The 18,569-nt window shown below is 37.5% G+C and overlaps 1 protein-coding gene across 2 annotated transcripts in view; it reads right to left on the bottom strand.

The window, feature by feature from the left end:
* The window catches only part of RBBP8 (RB binding protein 8, endonuclease), a 37,137-nt gene extending 28,049 nt beyond the window's left edge, over positions 1-9,088 (bottom strand). Inside the window, exons 1-3 of one of the 2 annotated variants that reach the window (XM_062568132.1) lie at positions 9,021-9,088; positions 6,073-6,298; positions 693-735 (exon numbers count right to left, since the gene is read on the bottom strand). In XM_062568132.1, the coding sequence (XP_062424116.1) occupies positions 693-735; positions 6,073-6,184 (155 nt within the window). In that variant the 5' untranslated portion in view covers positions 6,185-6,298; positions 9,021-9,088. Of the gene's footprint in view, positions 1-692; positions 736-6,072; positions 6,299-7,801; positions 7,831-9,020 lie in introns of those variants that run through there. The other variant, XM_062568131.1, reaches the window with a different exon arrangement.
* Between the last annotated feature and the right edge of the window lie 9,481 nt (positions 9,089-18,569).

Raw genomic sequence — 18,569 nt, 5'->3', positions numbered from 1 at the left:
GAAGTCAAAAAATCGAAGTGTCACATTACCATATCACTTATCATTTAGTTAAAAATTACTTTGGTCACCAGGAAGAAAATACAAGTTGATTCAATACTGTAAATGCAGATGGTGATACTACTGTACATGACAATCCTGTAATATAGTTATTTTTTTTCCATATTGTTTCTAATGAACAAACTCAAGATTACTAGTAAAAAATGACTGCAGAAGACATCTTTAAGTATGAGAATTGCCCAAAATTTAGTAAGGTTATTATCAGAAACTTTGACTATCTAAAAGCTGAGTTAAATGCCCAGAAACTGATATTAAAAAAAGAACATATAACAAAATAAATCTTTAATATTGGCTTGTCATTTACAAATTTGAGCTCAATTTTAAAATGTCTTTCTTGTAATTTTTCTTATTAGAAATATCAAGTATCCTTGATGGGCACCCCAAAAATATCATAGACAGAAATCTTCCCAGTCATTTGTTCAAGGAAGGCAAGCCTGATACTCAGGTTACTCACCCTATAAAAAGTTACGTACATCTACAGATGAATTAATCACCGAATTATTCAGGTGAACAAGGTTTTATGCATGTATGAAGGAAGCAGCCATAAAACCTCAATTGATCTTACAGGTATTACAACTTGTTAATTGCATTCAGAATCTCCTTTAATAGATTAAATCATCAGGATGTGTACTTACAAGCATCTTTCTTTTTTCAGTTTGGATATTTTCAGCTGTAAGCCTGAAAAGAAGAAGAAAATATGTACCAAACAATTTTGATTTAACAAAATTAGTGGAACGATAAATAAACTTTCCTTTTGCCACTGATATCTGCAAGAAAGAAAATAGTGACTAATTTGGAGAGAAAATGGTTCATTATGGACTTCCACAGTATATTGCGCTAGACCTTGGAAGCAAAACCAGCCATTAAGATCCCTGTGAAAAAGGGGACTCCATAATAAACTAAACGGCCACATTTCCACTTAAAACATCTTCTTTGTGGAAAAAGAAAAAAAAAAACATACTTTACTAGGAGTACCAAGCGTTAATATATTTTCATTGAGTATGTATACACATAACACTTCGTGCTATCTGTGTATATATATTAATGCATAATTCTTTACTTGAAATCTAGCATCCAATCACTGAATTGAAAAGTGCATTATAACACATAAGCATAAAGGAAGCTTATTAAGAATAAATAACTTAAGGCTTTAAACTACACAAACCACAGCATATTCCATTTGAGGTATGCTACAAGATCCTCTCAGCCAAAGCTTCTTTGGAATCCTTTTAGGTGGACAGAAGAATGATACTTCATACGTGGCCCTCCTTCCACCAAGCTCTCAACACTCCAAAAGTTATGGAACACCTGTCCTCTGTAGAAGCAAAAAGGTTGCAAACACCAATGATGCTCTTGGACAGGAATCACCAGCTGACAGACAGCAGCGTAACTGATCTGCTTGCATTGTTTTAGATGTGTGTGCACATGCAGATAAAGGTACTTTAGGCACAGCAGGGCTGTGGTGGGCCACAGTACTGTAGCAATTTATGTGTTGCTACCCATATAAAACTATTCCTATTCTAAATAAATGGTCAGAAACAATCAGTCAGGCTCTAATTGTGTAAAATTTTCTTATGCTCAAATCCAATGATATTTTTATAAGACATCAGAAAACAATACAATAGATTTTTTTGTAAAACTAGATTTACTTTAAACTGTGCAAAGTTGCAAACAACTTCAGTGTGAATGTAAGGTGCCTTGCAAAAGGATTAGACTCTTAGAGCGGGAAAAAAAAATCTAAACTTACGAAACTAGAGCGTTTTTCAGAAAAATTATGACAATTTTGATTTTAAACCTTTGCTTACCTTTTACTACACTTTACCACAGAAAAGGCAAGGTAAGACAGTAGATAGATTTCTTTCACTTCTCCCCCCCACCCCACAAATGAGAACAGCCAGATGGGAAAAAATACTTGCTAGAGAGAGTTCAATTTTCAGGCCACCTAAAAGTAATAAGCAGGCCAGCCAAAGACTCCATGAACTTGTGCCACAGACTGCTACGAGATGCCAGTGAGACAATGAGATAAAATGTACAAAGACTACTTCAAAAATAGCTCTTGGGAAATACAGCAAGATTTCTTTTATCTGTAAGTGTTCAACACCTGTGAGATGTTATGTTCTGTCATGCAGATCAGCATAGAAAGAGGGTTTATTTTTTTTAAGGAGTTGCTATTCATCAAGTCAATTAGGCATCTGCAATTAAAACTCCTATAAAGCATGCTTTAATGCTGTTCCACGCCCATTGGAAGGAATGAAGCTGCACAACAATGCATCTCCTGTACGAACAGGTAGTCTGTTCAGCAAGTCTTTCGGACTGTAACACTGGCAACCTGAGCCACAAATTGAAGAGGCAGTGCTCAAAAGGCCCAGTACTGTGCTTCAGGTAACACTATCTCCCCTCTCACCTGAATTCAGGAGAAACCAAACTAGTTACTTAAAGATTGTCTTTTATTTATTTATTTATTTATTCTTAATTCAAACTACTGCAATGAGAAGGCAGAAATCCAGTTTGTTACATTTATCCAAGAACACTGAATTCCTACATTAGCTGTAATCTTTCTTTCGCTTTTCCAGAGAATTGGGAGACTTCAACCTCACTGATTAAGATAGCTTGTTTTTTTTCTTAGTGTTTTTTAACCAGTATGTAAGAATTTTAAGATTTCCTTATGTAACACTCTAGTGAGTATACATATGTATGTAAAACTACAGTATGTACATTACTAATCAACTTTCTAACAGATTTCCCCTTTCTTACTATACAGTTCTATGCAAAACAGCTGCAGACTATTATCTATGATCATCTAAAACTCATAAGAGCTCTAGTAAATTTTCTATATTAAAATGATGGAGACTATCTTTAAACTGTCATTAGGCAGATTAATACAAACACATAACATTTATAAAATTTGCAACTTCACTAAATTAGGTACATGTAATTTTTGATTAATGAATATGACAATTTCTGTTCTGATAGATCTTCAGACACAGTAGGTTTACTTTCTTAAAATTGACAGTGCCTGGGAAGGTACTTCATCACTGAAGGTTTCTAGGAACGGGTTGGACAAGCTTCTGTCAGGAATGACATAGATATAATCCCACCTTAAGGGTACAGAGATGGACTAGATGACCTCCTGAAATCCCTTCTAGCTCTGAATTCTAAGAATATTTAATTTTCAGTAGTCTTGGCCATTTCCTTTCCTACAGCAATCTATCAACAAGATTGCTTTCCTCAAGATTTTCTCTACTTCTACAACTATAGTTTTTTCCCTTGTTGATATCTCCTGCTTTTCAGAGGTAAAGGATTAAATGAAAAGAATTTGGCTGTTTCTTGTTCTATTACACAAAACTGTATTACCACATCCCTACACTGCAATACAACAATTACTTTTAAAACAGAGCTTCAGCTGTGAATGTATCCTCAGGAACGATGTTGAAAAGACTTACAGGTACTGTTGATTCAGACAGTTATTTCAAGCTAGATGCAAACATTAACACCTGCAGAAACTAGCCATTTTACAAACAATATTATTGAATTTCTTTCTAACTTGTGAGACTTATGTAAGTATGCTACACATTCTACAGGTAGGAAATAAAAGCAAATAATAGTTTTAATGGCCACTATTCTGAGTTTCTGAACACTTCCGAATTCCATAAAACTCAATTGACTTCAGCCATGCTCAATATCCTCGGAAACAGCTGTAGGAGTCTTACCCATGGTCACATAATTAATTTGAGAAAAAATGTTAGCTATTTTGTCTAGAGAGAGTCAAATTTAGGAATATCAATATTTTTTGTAAGTGATCTGTTTAAAAGAATAGAACATTTTTACTCGCTACTGAAAAAGTTGCAAGACTGCTTGTTTAGCTAACATGATGGAAAAAATACACACTTTACAATATAGTAACATGAAAATTCAATAAAACTCATTTCAAACAAAGTGTTTGAAATGTTCTATGAATATTTTATAAATATATAAATAGTCTAATTTGTATAATATGCCTTACCATTTCACACTCATGTGTTAGATATCTGCTTTTCACAAATTTGTGTGAAATGCGAAATCCTTACTACCATGTCCAGTTCATTATCTACCTTCTGGAAAACATCTTTTCTCCAACCACTAGCTTCCACTTAATACCACCATCTTTAAAATGTATTTTTGCTGACATTTAGATTGGAAACTCATGAGTCAATTTTAATTCTTATTTATAGACTTCAGAAACAAGCAAAGTCCAGGCAAGTCTGTGTTTGATGTTTCTAAAATATCTTCCAGTACAGTTTTGTATAAGAGGAGGATCCCCACCTTTTGAAAAAATTAACTATCCTTCAGGCATGTCTTTGATGTTATCATGGAAGACCTAATTTTACCTAACACAGTTCAGGACATACTGACAAAGGGCTAGGCATGAAAAAGTCTGCCTAGTGGCAAAATTATCTGACCCCACCCAACATGCATTTTAAAGAATATATTCATATGCATAAATAAAACCCAAGCATTAGAATCATGTTCTGCATATCCCCCAAAAAACTAGAGAAGGGGTCACTTAACATCACTGTCTGTATTAGAGCTTTTTGTTTTTCAAGTTTTTGCTGTTCAGACATGCCATAGGTTGCCAGATCCCATTCTGTCATACTTCCGTGTTTATCTGCAGTTGACATCACACCCACTCTGGAATGAACCATAAGGAATTAAGAAAGAAAAAAAAGTCATAAAAATAAGCAGTAAATTTGGAAGCTTTCTGGAACACAATATAAAATTATATTTCATATGACAGGAATTATTTTTTAACAAAGTGCTGTTATACGGTACATCTTTCAGCTGCCAAACTGACAGAAGTTTTCCAATGCTTACACAAAATGTCAAGGCCCAGTGCTGCAGTGTTAAGTCAAGCCTTCTAATGACTTCCAGTGGGTGGTATGAAACACCTACATATCATAAAATTTCAAAATCTGGGGGAGATTCTCTTTCTGTTAAGAAATGAGACTATAACAAGACCTAAATGGACAGACCTGGACCTGTCTTGAAGCTGCTGAAAATGACCAAGGCCATGGAATAGTCTTACTATGAAAATGTGTTTGTATGACTAAAGCCCTTAAGCCACAAAAGTTCACCAGCTTTTATTCCAGCATAACATAAATACTATTTAATGTATAAGGATGTGCATAGTCAAATACGTTCTAACTCCATTCAAAAGCAGAGGATGTGACTTATACTTGCAAGACCAATTCTTAATTTCAGACCATGTATTTTTAGCAAAAAATTTTTATGAATGCTATTTATGAAACAATGTTATAATAAGAATATAAATATATGATGCAGTAACTCATCTTTACTTTGAATGTTATTAATCTTCTATACTAGTATAAAATGGAAAGACAGTAAGAGTCAAACAATAGTAAAACTGGTATCACACAAGTCATGAAATACAATGTAAAAGAATAAGCACCTCTTGTATAAATTTTGTTGTGAAAATGTAGAACACAGAAAAAAAGTCAAATAATTATTTTTCTCTTTGGTAATCTTTATCTGCAACAGGATGTGATATGCACTGTAATTAGGCACAAGTTAGGAGAAAAAAATTCAGATGTTTGTCAAGGCCACAATTTTAATACATCTGAAGTGACTAAATCCAAAAGGGAAAAATAAAAAAAAAAAAAAAAAAGAGAAAAAAAAAGTTGGAAAACTTAATTTTGAAACTTTGAGCCATAACCTTTTATAACAATGTAACATTTAAACATTTTCTAAGCAAAAATAAATAGCATCTAACATTGTGTTATTTTGCTTCACTGACCTAACAAATTATTTATCCTTGTTCATAGTTTAAATCCAATCCTGCTAAGCCAAGCTTAAATTGTAAACCTCTAAGAGACCTTTTGTAATCACTCAATCCAACTTCCTGTATAATATAAAACATTAAAAATCTATTTAGTTCTGTACGGATGGAGTGGTACATTGGTTCAAAGTTTCTCTGTAGTAACAAATACTCTCTTGTGAACCTCGACTTGAATAATTTACCTTGCACTTCCTTATCATGACATTCTTTCAGTTTGGACCACAGTTCCTTGAAGAAATCTCCAGAAGGCTCTGCAGAACTAGGGCTCCCACAACTTCCTCCAGATGCATTCATCTTGCTTTTTCTGCTCCCAACTTCTTTCACTTATCTTAGCTATAAAACAGCTCACTCTCTCACTGAGTTTTAAATTACATAGTTATGAAGCTGTTTCAGAAGACAGGTGTATGCCTGTAATGACAGATCAACAATATTTATGTTTGCATTTATCAGAGTATAACTTGCAGCCATGAATGAAATACAAAGCTCACTGTCTATCCTTGTCAAGTCATGCTTATTTACTGACAGTCATCCTAAAAGCATGGTAGATGCTACGTACTTTGTTACAAGCAATTATAAACTAACAGAAATTTTGTTTTTGTTTTTTTTTTCCACCTTGAACAGCTACCAACTTAAAACTAGACTACAATTCTTAGGAACCTTCATATTTTGCCCTGTGTAAAGCTACTGTTCAACAGAACTCCAGCTTGCCAAAAATGTCCCAGGCTTCCAAAATTTTGCTATCAGCAAATACTGTTTCATAAAGCTTTTAACATGCATTCATGTACATGCAGTCTTTACATAAATATGGATTCAAGTTACTCCCTTCTGCAAAGAAAAGTTCAAATCTCCCTTGGAAAATTTCTTGATTTTACATGGAAATTGTTTACACTCCCTGATGAAAAAGAAATAGGAGATTAATCTCAAAATTTATAAATCCTCCCAAACATGAATATTTTAGGAGAACTATCTATCTTAAAAGTCAGACTTTGCCTACACTTTCTTATAGAACAATGTCACCCATAATTTTTCTTTCTTTTGAAGGGTTCCTAAACACAGATGATACCACATCTGAGTACCGTGCTTCCCTTGTAGTTTACTTTAGGGTATGAGCCATAGATAAGATTCAATTCTAATTGCTGCAATGAATGTCCAGCATTAAAATACTCATGTAATCACCCTATCCATCAGTTCTCTGTGTGTGAAACCAGAGATTATAATTTTTCCTGTTCTTTATGGTATCAAGCTTAAATAAACATTTTTGAACAGAGGCAGGGTTTAATTACCAGATGCACATCACAACATGTATTACTTTGTAATATAAAATTCAGTAAGAAAAAAGAATAATCTAAAGTACATTGTGTTAGTCCTAAAGTAATATTCTGACCACACATACCATAGACTATTCTATATAGAGAAACAAAAGTAGCAACTGGGTCTCAAATTCCTGAGATAGAAGTTATAGTTGCACTTCAGATCAAACAAGGCTTGTAATTAGTCAAGAAGCTGCATTTCCTAGAGGTTTAGCTGATCTCCCAGACTTATGACAAAATGTTTAGTCCAATGTCTGGTGACCTAGTCTAGGACCTGGAAGCCTTGGTTCATGTCTCTGCTCTTGTATCTTTGTGTACAGTCACTTTTCTCTCAGTTTGATCATCTTTAAAATGAAATAACAATAAAGATGCAACAATTATTCTTGACAACATAGGGATATTGGAAGCATTTTTTTTTCCAGTAATGCAAAGACACTCAAATACTGCAGTAATGGGAGTTATGAAAGAGCCCTCAGTAAGGTAAGATACTCCCAATTTGCTTTAACATGCTCTCGAAAAGTCAGTGCCCATTTCAGTACCTTATTTCAAGATAGCTGGTGTTCTTATACTGAGACAAATCTTTAATGAAATATAAAATTACCTGTTTGAATGGGCAATGCCTACAAGTCACCAGCTGAAGCTGTATGATAATCTCCTCGCATCTTCGCAGCTGAAATGCTTCACTTTGTGTAGTCACATTAAGTCATCTTACAATGCTTCTTTGTGGAACGCATTGCCTAGTGACATTGGGAATGTCTTTTAAACACTTGCTTTTCTATCTTCAACCACAGATACCTATGAAATTATCTTCTTCTCTGTCAAGTGCTAAGACAGTGAAATCAGCAAACTTGCTCTTGCTTATCTTAGATTTCATTTTTTCATATGAGTCATTTTCCAGGAAAAAGCATCTTACTCTAAAACTGTTTCTATTTCCCATGGTCAAGCTTTTTTGTTGCATTTTTGTTTTTTCCCCAGAGACGGTTATAAAGAAAAAAAAATACAAAACCTGTAATATTTGCTGTGTTACTGCAAGTTCATCAGCTGAATATAAACAAAAAAGAGCAATGGGTTGCCTCAATATTCATCTGCTTCAAGATCCCAAATGGTACACTGCTTTCTACAGGTGTTCAAAAAGTCTTCAGACTGCCCCTGAACAAGTGTTTGAAGAGACCTCCTGGCAGGCAGCTGCATCAGTGCAAAAGGCATTCACTGATGTCAATCTTAGCTTACCTTCTAGTCCTAAGAAAGAACTTTCCAGTCCTTAGGGGGAAATAAAAAAAAAATGCTACAGGTATGTACTGAAGAGAATTAGAACGTGCTTGCGCCAGGGAGTGTGCCAGCCTCTCTCCAAAATAGCCTGCTGCAAGCAGTCAGCACAGCAGCTCTCCTGGATGGAACTGTGTGCCTGTCTATCTGACTGCTGCTTTCACAGAACAGATTAAACATTTTTGTTTTCTTTTTCTTCCAGTCACCGACTATTTCTGGCACCGCAAGGCTTTGCACAGCTTCACGAATGACTGACTGACTGCCTTCCTTCTTAAACTTGTCTTCATCAGCAATGGCTGGTCATTGCTGATACAGCACTGTAACTGCTTATCTCCACTTGTACTTCACTAACATGAGCACGATTGCCTCTATGCCTCTTGAGAGCACAAACACTATTTCCCCACAGCTTCCTGAACCCCTGACTGAAATGTCTGAACAACAGAGCATTAATACTGCTACTAAGAAGTCCAACTGCTCCTACAAGCTGAACTCTCCAGTACCTCCCAGCAGTGATTTTCTTCCCCCTTTGCATAAACATCTTACAAAAAACTCACTCGAAAGACATGACAGAGCGCTCTGACACATCCGGCTACGACAGACGCCCGACAGCCTGCCAGCCCCAGCGCAGAGGCGTCGCACGGGGCAAGCACCCATGTCTCAGCCGCCCCAGCTCCAAGCCAGGCTGTTCTGCGCTCAGAAGATGCAAGAGAGGGAGAGGACGGGCACGTCCCACCCCTCCCCTTCTCCCCCGCGGCGGCGGCGGCGGCCAGCCTTCGCGGTGGCGGTGGCTCCGCGGCCGCCCCTCCGCTGGTACGGGGGGAGGCCTCCCTGGCGCCCCAGCCCGGCAGCTGAGCCGCTCCGAGACGGGGGGCTGGGGCGGGGCGGGACGAGGCTCCCCGTGGACGGGGAGGAAACGGGTGGCCGTTACGCCCGCTCGCGCCGCGGTGAGGGCGGGGGGGGGGCGGCACGCGCGCGGCCGTTACCGGCGGCGGAGGCGGAAAGGGGAGGGGAGAGCGCGCGCCGTTACCTGGTTGGCTCCCGGCGGCTCCGCGCGAAACGGCGGGAAGAGGGAAACCGGGGCAGAGGGTCCCCGCGGAGCTCTCGCGAGGATTCCGCCCTTGCTCTCGCGAGAGCGGGGCGCCGCCGGGGGCTGCCGCCTCGAGCCGGCGGAGCGGGCGCGGGTGCTGCCGGCCGTTGGGGCATGGCTGCCCCGGGCCGTGGTGCGCCGCGGCTGGCACGAACTCAAACGGCCACCGGGTCAAACGCCCTTCTCCTCCTCCGCCCGCGCATCGGGCCTGGCGGTTTAGCTTTCCTCAGGCAGAGCGGCCTGATGGAAGCCGAGGGGACAGGTCAGGCCTTGGCATGTGCCGCGGTGAAGCGCGGCAGGCAGGGAGTATTCTGGAAAAGCAAGGGGACGAGTGGGGGCCTGCATTTTAAAAAAAAAAAAGGAAAACGTTTCCCACACTGCCCACATAAGAAGAGCCTGCCTCTGAAAGAAAAATCGGTCCTGCTGGTTCAAATATGAAAAGGATCTTTGGAATGCACCTGGCAGAGGTCGCCTTGCTGGTGTTCAGGCTGTGCTGCAAAACCTACTTTTTTCCCTGGGATTTCTGGTCTGCTGAATGCTGGGGTTTACACACGAAAGGTGTAATTGGAATGCTTTGTATCCCTTCATGATCACAGAATCACAGTATGGTTAAGGTTACCAGATTCAGTAAGTTTACCATTTTAGTATATGGCAGAACTGCCTAGAATATGCTTTAATGTTATATGTGAGTATGAAAACCTATAAGCTCATGTAATTATTAAGGACATAGTAGCATAAGTCATCTGAAGTTAGGTATCTCTGTGATAAAACTATTTTTGAGAATTTTACTAACATACATTTTTTGCCCAAATTATAGATCACCATTCATTCTTTGGGAGCAATCTTGCCATCTGCTCTGAGGTAAACCTCTTGATTTTTATTCTGTAGTTTTAATTATGAAATAGAAACAAAACACAGCTTTTCACTAATGTTATCCTGCCTTCACACAATTCTGCTGTACTGTTTTGGTACATGTAGAAACTTTTTCAGATAGAGCTTAGTGGTGTGCTTAGAGGTCACAGTGGCCATATGCTTGTAAAGGCTAGTTCTGGAAATGTAAACTTTCTTTACTGTTAATAGCAATATGAATAAAATTAGGTGTGCAAGCATTCATTTTACGAGTTGTTAGTAGCTGTTTCATCCTACTCTTGTTAGGTTACTAGATCACAAACTTGAAGTCTAGAATCTCAGAAAAGTGTCATAAATACGAAGCTTTATAGCATAAATAAAAATGGATGCAAAATTGTAGCATTTTGATGTGTTTTGAAATACTGTTAGACTGGAGTCCAAGATGACTCATCATTAAGCAAACTTTAAATCTGTTGTTCAGCTTTGTTGAAATAATCTCAGTTGAAATAATCTCAGTTTCCAATTTTAGTATACTTTGATCTTTAGTATTTTGAAAAAATTTGTAGTTAACTTTCTTCCTCATTCCTCACTATTGTTTAATCAATTATTTTTCTACTAAAACAAATCCAGTGTTCAGCAGCAGATTATTTCCATCACAGGCTGTCCCATTTTCACATCAGTACTTACGCAGAACTAAAGTTTACTACATCTTATGGAAGAAACTCCTCTAATAGGTCACGATAAACACATCAATATTTCTAAATACTGACTGCAAGCACTCTCTTGTCCCCTGTTTTTTAGTCTACTTTTGAATTTTCTATGATCTAGAAGTTAGTGATGTAGGAAGGTAATAATTTCCTCAGACTTAAGAAAAACAGACATCTGCAAATATATACGCAGACCACAGATCATTCTTGCTAAATAGTCAGTCATTCTATGATGAGCTGGACCCTTCTTTTTATTTCTGGGAAACACTCTAGAAAATAATTGGGTCTTCTTTCTAAATAATCTGCATGGACATAACTCTCCTATGTCGATCGTTACAGCAGCATAACTCCATTGACTTCTGTAGTGTTACCCTAATTTACTCAACAATAAGTGAATACAGAATAAGACTAAAAGTTGAATATTACTTTTATCTCCCTTCCAGATTTATTTGATTTTATGCAGAAAAATGGGTTCCATAATCACATACTTGACCACAAATTACTGAAGAGATCCTGGTTCGTTAAATGTGCTAACAAACTACTGAAGAGTATAGTATTCCACATTCATTTATATTGGATATTTAAGCTGACTAGTCTAACTGGAACTGCATTTCATTCATCTCATAAGAGTAAACACCCACACCTAGACAATAAAACTGTGGGAAAAAAAAAGACTTTGCCATTGTAGCATTTGAGCAGCTACAAAAGTTCTGTGGAATTCTGGCTCATGTCCAGATTTCAAAGTAACCCTTAATATGGCACATTAAAGTAGGTAGCAGAATACTTGTCTATGAACAACTCCGGAACAGAAAAGGGAATCTAATTTAATCTCAATGCATTTCAGACCCTAATGCCTAAAATGTTTAGCCCTACTAATAGTATATGAAGCTGTTGATTGTCTGTTATAGTTTAATGGTAACACCTGTTTTCTTGGTGACTGGACTATTTACCAGCAAGTCAACTACTGATTGAATTTCTTTTGCAAGAGTACTGCAGTGTTGCACAGATATAATAAAAAAAAAAAACAAAAAAAAAAACAACTTTTTTTTGGTAGCACAGAGGGTGCATTAGTGTTCTTAATCAGTCCAATAACAGCAAGTGACCTAGCCCACTGCACATGCATATGAAGTAGCTTTAAAAGAGAACAGTGAATAGCTTGATTTTTTTTGCTTCTGTTACCTTAAATTTAGATGCAAAGATTAAAACCAGCTTTGAATGACAATTATCATTGAACATATACAATAATAAATAAATTGTTCTCTTCGTATACATATATGTAATAGTAAAACCCTTCTTTACTCACATAGCATATAGCAGATTGCACATATACATGCATGACCAGTGTGTTTACAACCAGCCTGACACGGTGGATCTGCATTGAGAGATAAATACATTGCTTACTTTCTATACATATGTTCTCTTCATGAACTTCATGTTGTAATTGCCAATAAGGACATCAAATGAGCTCAACTTCATATCCAGTGAGTGAGAGCATGCAAAACAGTTCAGCAGCTACCTTTACGAAATTTGAACCAGGAGTGTAGAAAGTGGCAGTCATCTGAATGGTATGATTTCTTACAACCGGGAGAGCACACAGAGCCTACGATCTGTCTGGCACTGATAGAATTTGCTTTTTTCTGGAAGAATAGGGAGGAGCTACTCCATTACCCCAACTAGCTGAATTGAGTCTTCTCAAGCAGCTTGCATAGCCACTTTTGAAATCAAGCCAAGGGCAAATTCTCTGATGCCAGTAACATTGTTCACTTTAAGGAACCCTTTTATTTGAAGTGCTTACACTGCTCCTCATCTGTAGTCTGAAACAGCCAGGGTTTGTTCAGCTGGAACTCTCAGGTTCTTTAGAGAGCCTTGATGGAGAAAAAAAAGCAACCCGATGGAGGCTGTTTTAGGACTCCAGTGTAGTGTTCTTGGTCCTCAAACCTTAGGGAGCAGCACCTATATCTGCTAGCCGCAAACTGAAATGGTTTGCTGTAATTGATATTGCTCAGGTTGATATGAATTGTGTGAGTAGTTATACGTATTTGTATTAGCATTAGAAGGCTATTTCAGGCTTGGAAGGCTAGTGTAGAAGTGTGTATCATGCCATCTACTTTTTACTGTAGTGAGTGACAAGAATTCAGGACAGGAGAACAAGCAAAACAGAAACAGCAGATGGGAAATGGTCTTTGGGGAGATATAAATCCCTAAACAATGGCCTCTGCCCCAAAGAAAAAGCAGCCAAGCAAGAACCCAGATAAAATAAAACACATACATTGCTGAGGGAGAGGGTGGCAAGCAGTATTTTGAGAACTGATTTATTTCTTTTGAATTTTTTAAAATGTACCATGTTCCAATTATGTAGCTTCAAAAAGCAGAGCTCTATTGGAGCATTTTGTGGTCTCTGTAGAATGTCCCTGGTCAAACCATACAGTTCAGCCACTTGCATTTTTTTTCTTTTGAAAATGGTGTATTCCTTAGTCCAAACAAGTTTTAATTTCATATTTGACAGTGAAATCAACAGAGATGCTAAAAATTAAATGTTTTTTCCTGATGCATATTTTTTAGCCTCTGAGAGTGCACAACTTTCCTTATGTTTTCAATTCTTTCACACTATGAAGAACAATTTTAGCAAATAGATAAAGTGCAGCCAGTGAGAAGGTCATTTCAGTCTATCATTCATTTTTTAAGTTGCTCAGGAGGCCTTTCTATTGGCACTGTACGAGAGAATAATAATGTTCATTTTTGCATCAACCTGGAAATAGCAGGCAATAAACACCTCCATAATTGAAGCTTCCTGTTGTGTGACTCCATAAATTCTTACATAATCCTACATAGATCTTCATGTATCTAATGGTTTATGTCCACTGAGGTAGGATTTTTTTTTTTTTTTTTTTTACATCATAAAAGAGAACTGTAATTGTTTCACTTAAAGATAGGCTAAAATAAGATTTTCAGGGAGATGAAAGTGGTTATATGACTTTTCAAGAATGGAGACCCAGATGGTGAGAAGATTCAAATTGATTCAGATTTACTTCAGTTAAAGAGTTATTTTGTCCTAACAGGCATGACAAAACCTGTCTTCATTCCTTTCTGTTCAGCTCAGCAAGTACTTCTGTTCTTCAGTAGTTAATCAGTTACTAGATTCCGCAACTTTTGTTTTCGCACTGTTTAATATTTCTTTTTTGACAGTGTACTTGTGAATGGATTCTATTGCAGATCCAGATAAAACTTTCAGGACTGACTGCTGTTTTTCATTAAGACTGTTTTTTATTATAATTGCTACCACTGTTACTCGTTACATTCTAAACAGGTACATTTCTAATAAATATAAAGCAAGCAGTGAGAATGACATGTACATTTCCTATCTTACTGTTAAGTTGATTTTGAAAATGTAAATCCGGATAAATTAACCCATTCCACAACTCTGAACAATAATAATAATAAAAAAAGTTGGCCCAGCAAGTATTAGTAACCATATGTTTTACTGTAATGCAACTGTGCTTTGTCACAACAATGCTATTATAAGACAGTTTATAAAATTATAAAAACTCTATAAAAGAGAAGACCAAGAAGGATAAGTTAACTGACCAGCTAAAAATACTAAGTCATTGACAGTGGAGTTTCTGTCTCTCACACCCGTGCTTAGTTCATTAAACTGTTTCTCCAGTAAATATTCTTGAAGACAGAGTAGATGCTGTTGAGCTGCACACAGAAGGGTCAAAAAGCTGCAGTCACAAAAATGTCAACAAGCATCATAGAGGCTGGCAGTACCCAGACATGTTAAGGAGATAGCCATTCTAGCACTTCAAGCATAAGATAAATTTTTTGCTTTAGTTTATCTTAAATTAATTTTAAAGAAAGACTTTCAAAACTCACCCTTCTGTTTGAATTGTGAAAAGTTCTGTTCTTGATCGGGGTGATAAATATTTACTATTGACTTCCCCTCCAGCTATAAACCTCAAGTGTAAGTAAGATGAGGAAGCCACTGTGGACCACACTAGAGAGTGCCGAGAGGAGATCTGCTGCACCTAAGATATATACAATGTGCAATGGATAACCTAATATGCCTTTCATTTAACTGGCTGGGCAGGTTTTTGCATTCTGGAGAGCATGGAATCATACCAGAATTTGTTGGCATAACAGGCCTGTCAGACCGGTTCCCCGGGCGCCCAGGAACCTGCCCAACCAGTCTGCATCAAAGGCTGGCCCAACATGCTGCAGCTCAGCTCAGCTTGGGGAGGCTTCATACGTGGTGAATTATTCACGCCTCTGTCAACTCCCAACATACTACTCAGACGGAATGATGTAGCCTCCAGCAAAATAATTTACCAAGGGATAGGAGAGAGATATATCCTTATTAAGTATAGCAAGATCTTATTGTTATAAATATTCTTTCATTTTATATGCAGATGCACTGGGCTAGAGGTCTTCACTAGCATGAAGGCAGAGGGAAATGGGAATAAAAAGAGGTTTTTTATATGTCACTAACCATACAGACTTCTTAAACTAGACTAGACTTAAACTAGATTTAAACTAGACTTCTTAATAACCCCAATTTTTAGTGCAGTCAGCTAAGAGGAAAAAAAAAAAGGTTAAGCTCCAATTCTGCTGTAAGTGTGAAAGAATATCCTGTACTAGGGTTCAGCATAGCTTTGTTATATGTGGGGAGACTCTTGAGTCAGTGTAATCTTGCCCTGCATTACCACACACAATATTTGAAGATGAAACAGGTCAGAGAATATGGAGCGTATGGGACAAGCTTCCATAACCATGAACTACCTGTGAAGCTGCTCTCTTCTTCTATGAAGGATGCAGCAGCTGCCCTGGTACAATAGCACACAGGTTGCAGCAGCAGATGTGTTGCGTCTTATTCATGACTGGGGGGCAAGAATACTTACTTAAGCTGTAGGCAGAGATCAGGATCTCTGCCCCAACAGAATCCTGCATCTGTGTAAACTTACTGCTTTCTTTCAAACATTGTAATTTTCAGATCTCATGTTGTGATTCTTAGGGTTGTTGACTAAAATCAGTAGGAGCTGTAGATATTTAGCGCTTTTGAAAATGTGATCATGGATGCATAAAACTAACCTATAGTTAGATTCCTTTAGCTTTTATTTAGCCACCTAAATTTAAATACTCAGACTTGGAAAAGATTGGCTCCATTTAGTGTTGTCTAGGACTGACTAAGTTTAGAAACTTGTGTTTGTTCATTAAGCAGTCCCATTGTGGTATCATTTATCCTCGTTTTGATCTTCATTTCTTATTTATTCATTTTAATAATAGCTACTGGACAACTAGTGGTCAGAACAGGAACTTACCATCAACATCAACCAGGCTTGCACAATAGAACGAGCAGTTTTTCATCATTGACGAGAACAGCTAACAGAAGAAATGCTGATATTTGCATATGCTGTATTCAGACTGTTTTACCACAGGAAAGTAACTTTTCTTATAAGATTACATTTTATGACGGCCTTTAATGGAAGGCTTAATTCTGAAGATGGCAACTGGATTACTAACTGAGCTGAAATGACAGATGTATACTGTTTGTGCTTGCATGTACATCACCTTAGGCTATGATTTCATACAACTAAGCAGGGCTGGGCTTGGTCAGTGCTTGGATAAGAGATTTACAAGAAGGTCCGTTGCAGGAAGTGGTTTTGGTGATTCAGTATGCTATGCTAAATAATTGGGCATCAAAACGAAATGTAATGGAAACATTGGGTTCTGAATATGTCATAGTTTGGTGTCCTAAAATGGGTTCTTTTAAAGACTCCTACGCCCTTTCCATAAGCAAGGCATTTTGAACTGTAAATTCTTGCCCAGTGTGTAAATGTGAATGCGTTTGTCTGGAAATACTGCCTTCAATTTGTTTTGAGTGGTACATAATTGAATAAATTGTCTAGTTCATTAACATAGGTAAATCACAAACCAAAACAGCTGATAAATGACATACTGTGTGGAAAAGGTGCTGCTTGCATAGCAGACTAAAGAAGGGCTGGAGTGCTTGAAAGCTTGTCTACTCTTCCCAGCTATGTCAGTTGGTCTCATAAAAGATACAGTCTTTGAAATTTTGCCTCTTTTATCCTAACCCTATCATGGCAACATAAAGACTGAGGAGAGAACATTTTAACTATTTTTTAAATGGATAGAATAAATGCCAGCTTTTCTGATGCCCTCTTTCTGGATTAAACCTGGAACCATGTAGTGAATCTAAGAGCTAGCCCTTAAAACACCCTGGGCTTGTTATTTAACCGCTTGCTAGAATCTGAGGAGTGTGAGGACAAGAGATCTTTACTGTATCTTCCTTTGATTTGGAGAGTTTGAACACTTTTCCCCCACTCCAGCCTCTTGCTCCCCCAAAGCAAAACCACCATGTACACTTATTACACATTCAGTACAGACTTCTCGTATAAGGCTGCTGGCAGGGTTGAGATTTTTAATTAGGCTTTTACATTCACTTCCACAAGTTATAGAAATTTAATTTTTCTGAAGTACAAGAGCAAAGGTATAGGAGAACAAGCCTATTGTATGTATCAATGCACTGTTGGATGAACATCACTTAACTGTTAGTCTCAGCCTTGTAATTCATGACAGTTCTAAAAATACATAAAGCACAGAAATGAATATTATAGTATCAGACATGGTCAGAGTTCTCTGTGACAGAGATTGTTTTTTTCTCCTGAGGAAGGCAATATAATTATTTGAAGTACAGAAATCCAAATCCTCTCTTATTTCAGGTATAATTTGGAATAAAGAGATATTATAGATAAATGTTCTTTCAAATTAAACCTATTATTAAATGCTTTTCCAATTGAAAATAAAATAAACTGTAAATTGTTTATCATCCTCAGCTTCAGTTAATTAAAGTCACATAATGCCTCTGTGTAAACTCTTCCAATTTATACAATGTTCACATAAAATCTTCTTGAGGGGAAGAGGCTCAGAGATGTGCAATTCTGAAAAGTAAGACAATCTAAATGGTGCAGGCTTTGACTTGTTCTTATAGTGAAGGTATGCACAAACATTCATGTCTACAAGTATTCATTACAGAGAGTTTACAACATACCTCCCTGTAGCTATCAAAAGTTGCTCAGTACTTTCACAAACAAATTCGGATAACACACATGCCCCCCCACCCCTATCAGAGTTAGGTAATATCTCTTTCCTCTTGACTGGTTGTGTAGCAGTGTTAAGGACAGTGAGACTGTTGGTTCATAAAAAGCAACTTGAAAAATAGGCCAAGTCTTACTTTGGGTAGAGAAGGAAGGTAGTACTTCATCTCTCACCTTGAGGCTAGCTAGAGAAAGATGCCTCGGGGTGAGCCAAAAGATGCAAACTAAAGCATTTTTTGATGCTTCTCTACGAGAACAGGTTTAGAATTTGTTGCTGCTAATTTACTGCTGATGACAATTTCTCCAGTTTTACCTAAGCAGAGACTACAGGGTATTGGCAGAGTATTA

Source organism: Rhea pennata, chromosome 2, assembly GCF_028389875.1.
Source record: "Rhea pennata isolate bPtePen1 chromosome 2, bPtePen1.pri, whole genome shotgun sequence".
NCBI classification, from domain to species: domain Eukaryota; kingdom Metazoa; phylum Chordata; class Aves; order Rheiformes; family Rheidae; genus Rhea; species Rhea pennata.
The sequence above is the reverse complement of the archived record's forward strand: the minus strand, read 5'-3'. Positions and strand labels throughout refer to the sequence as shown.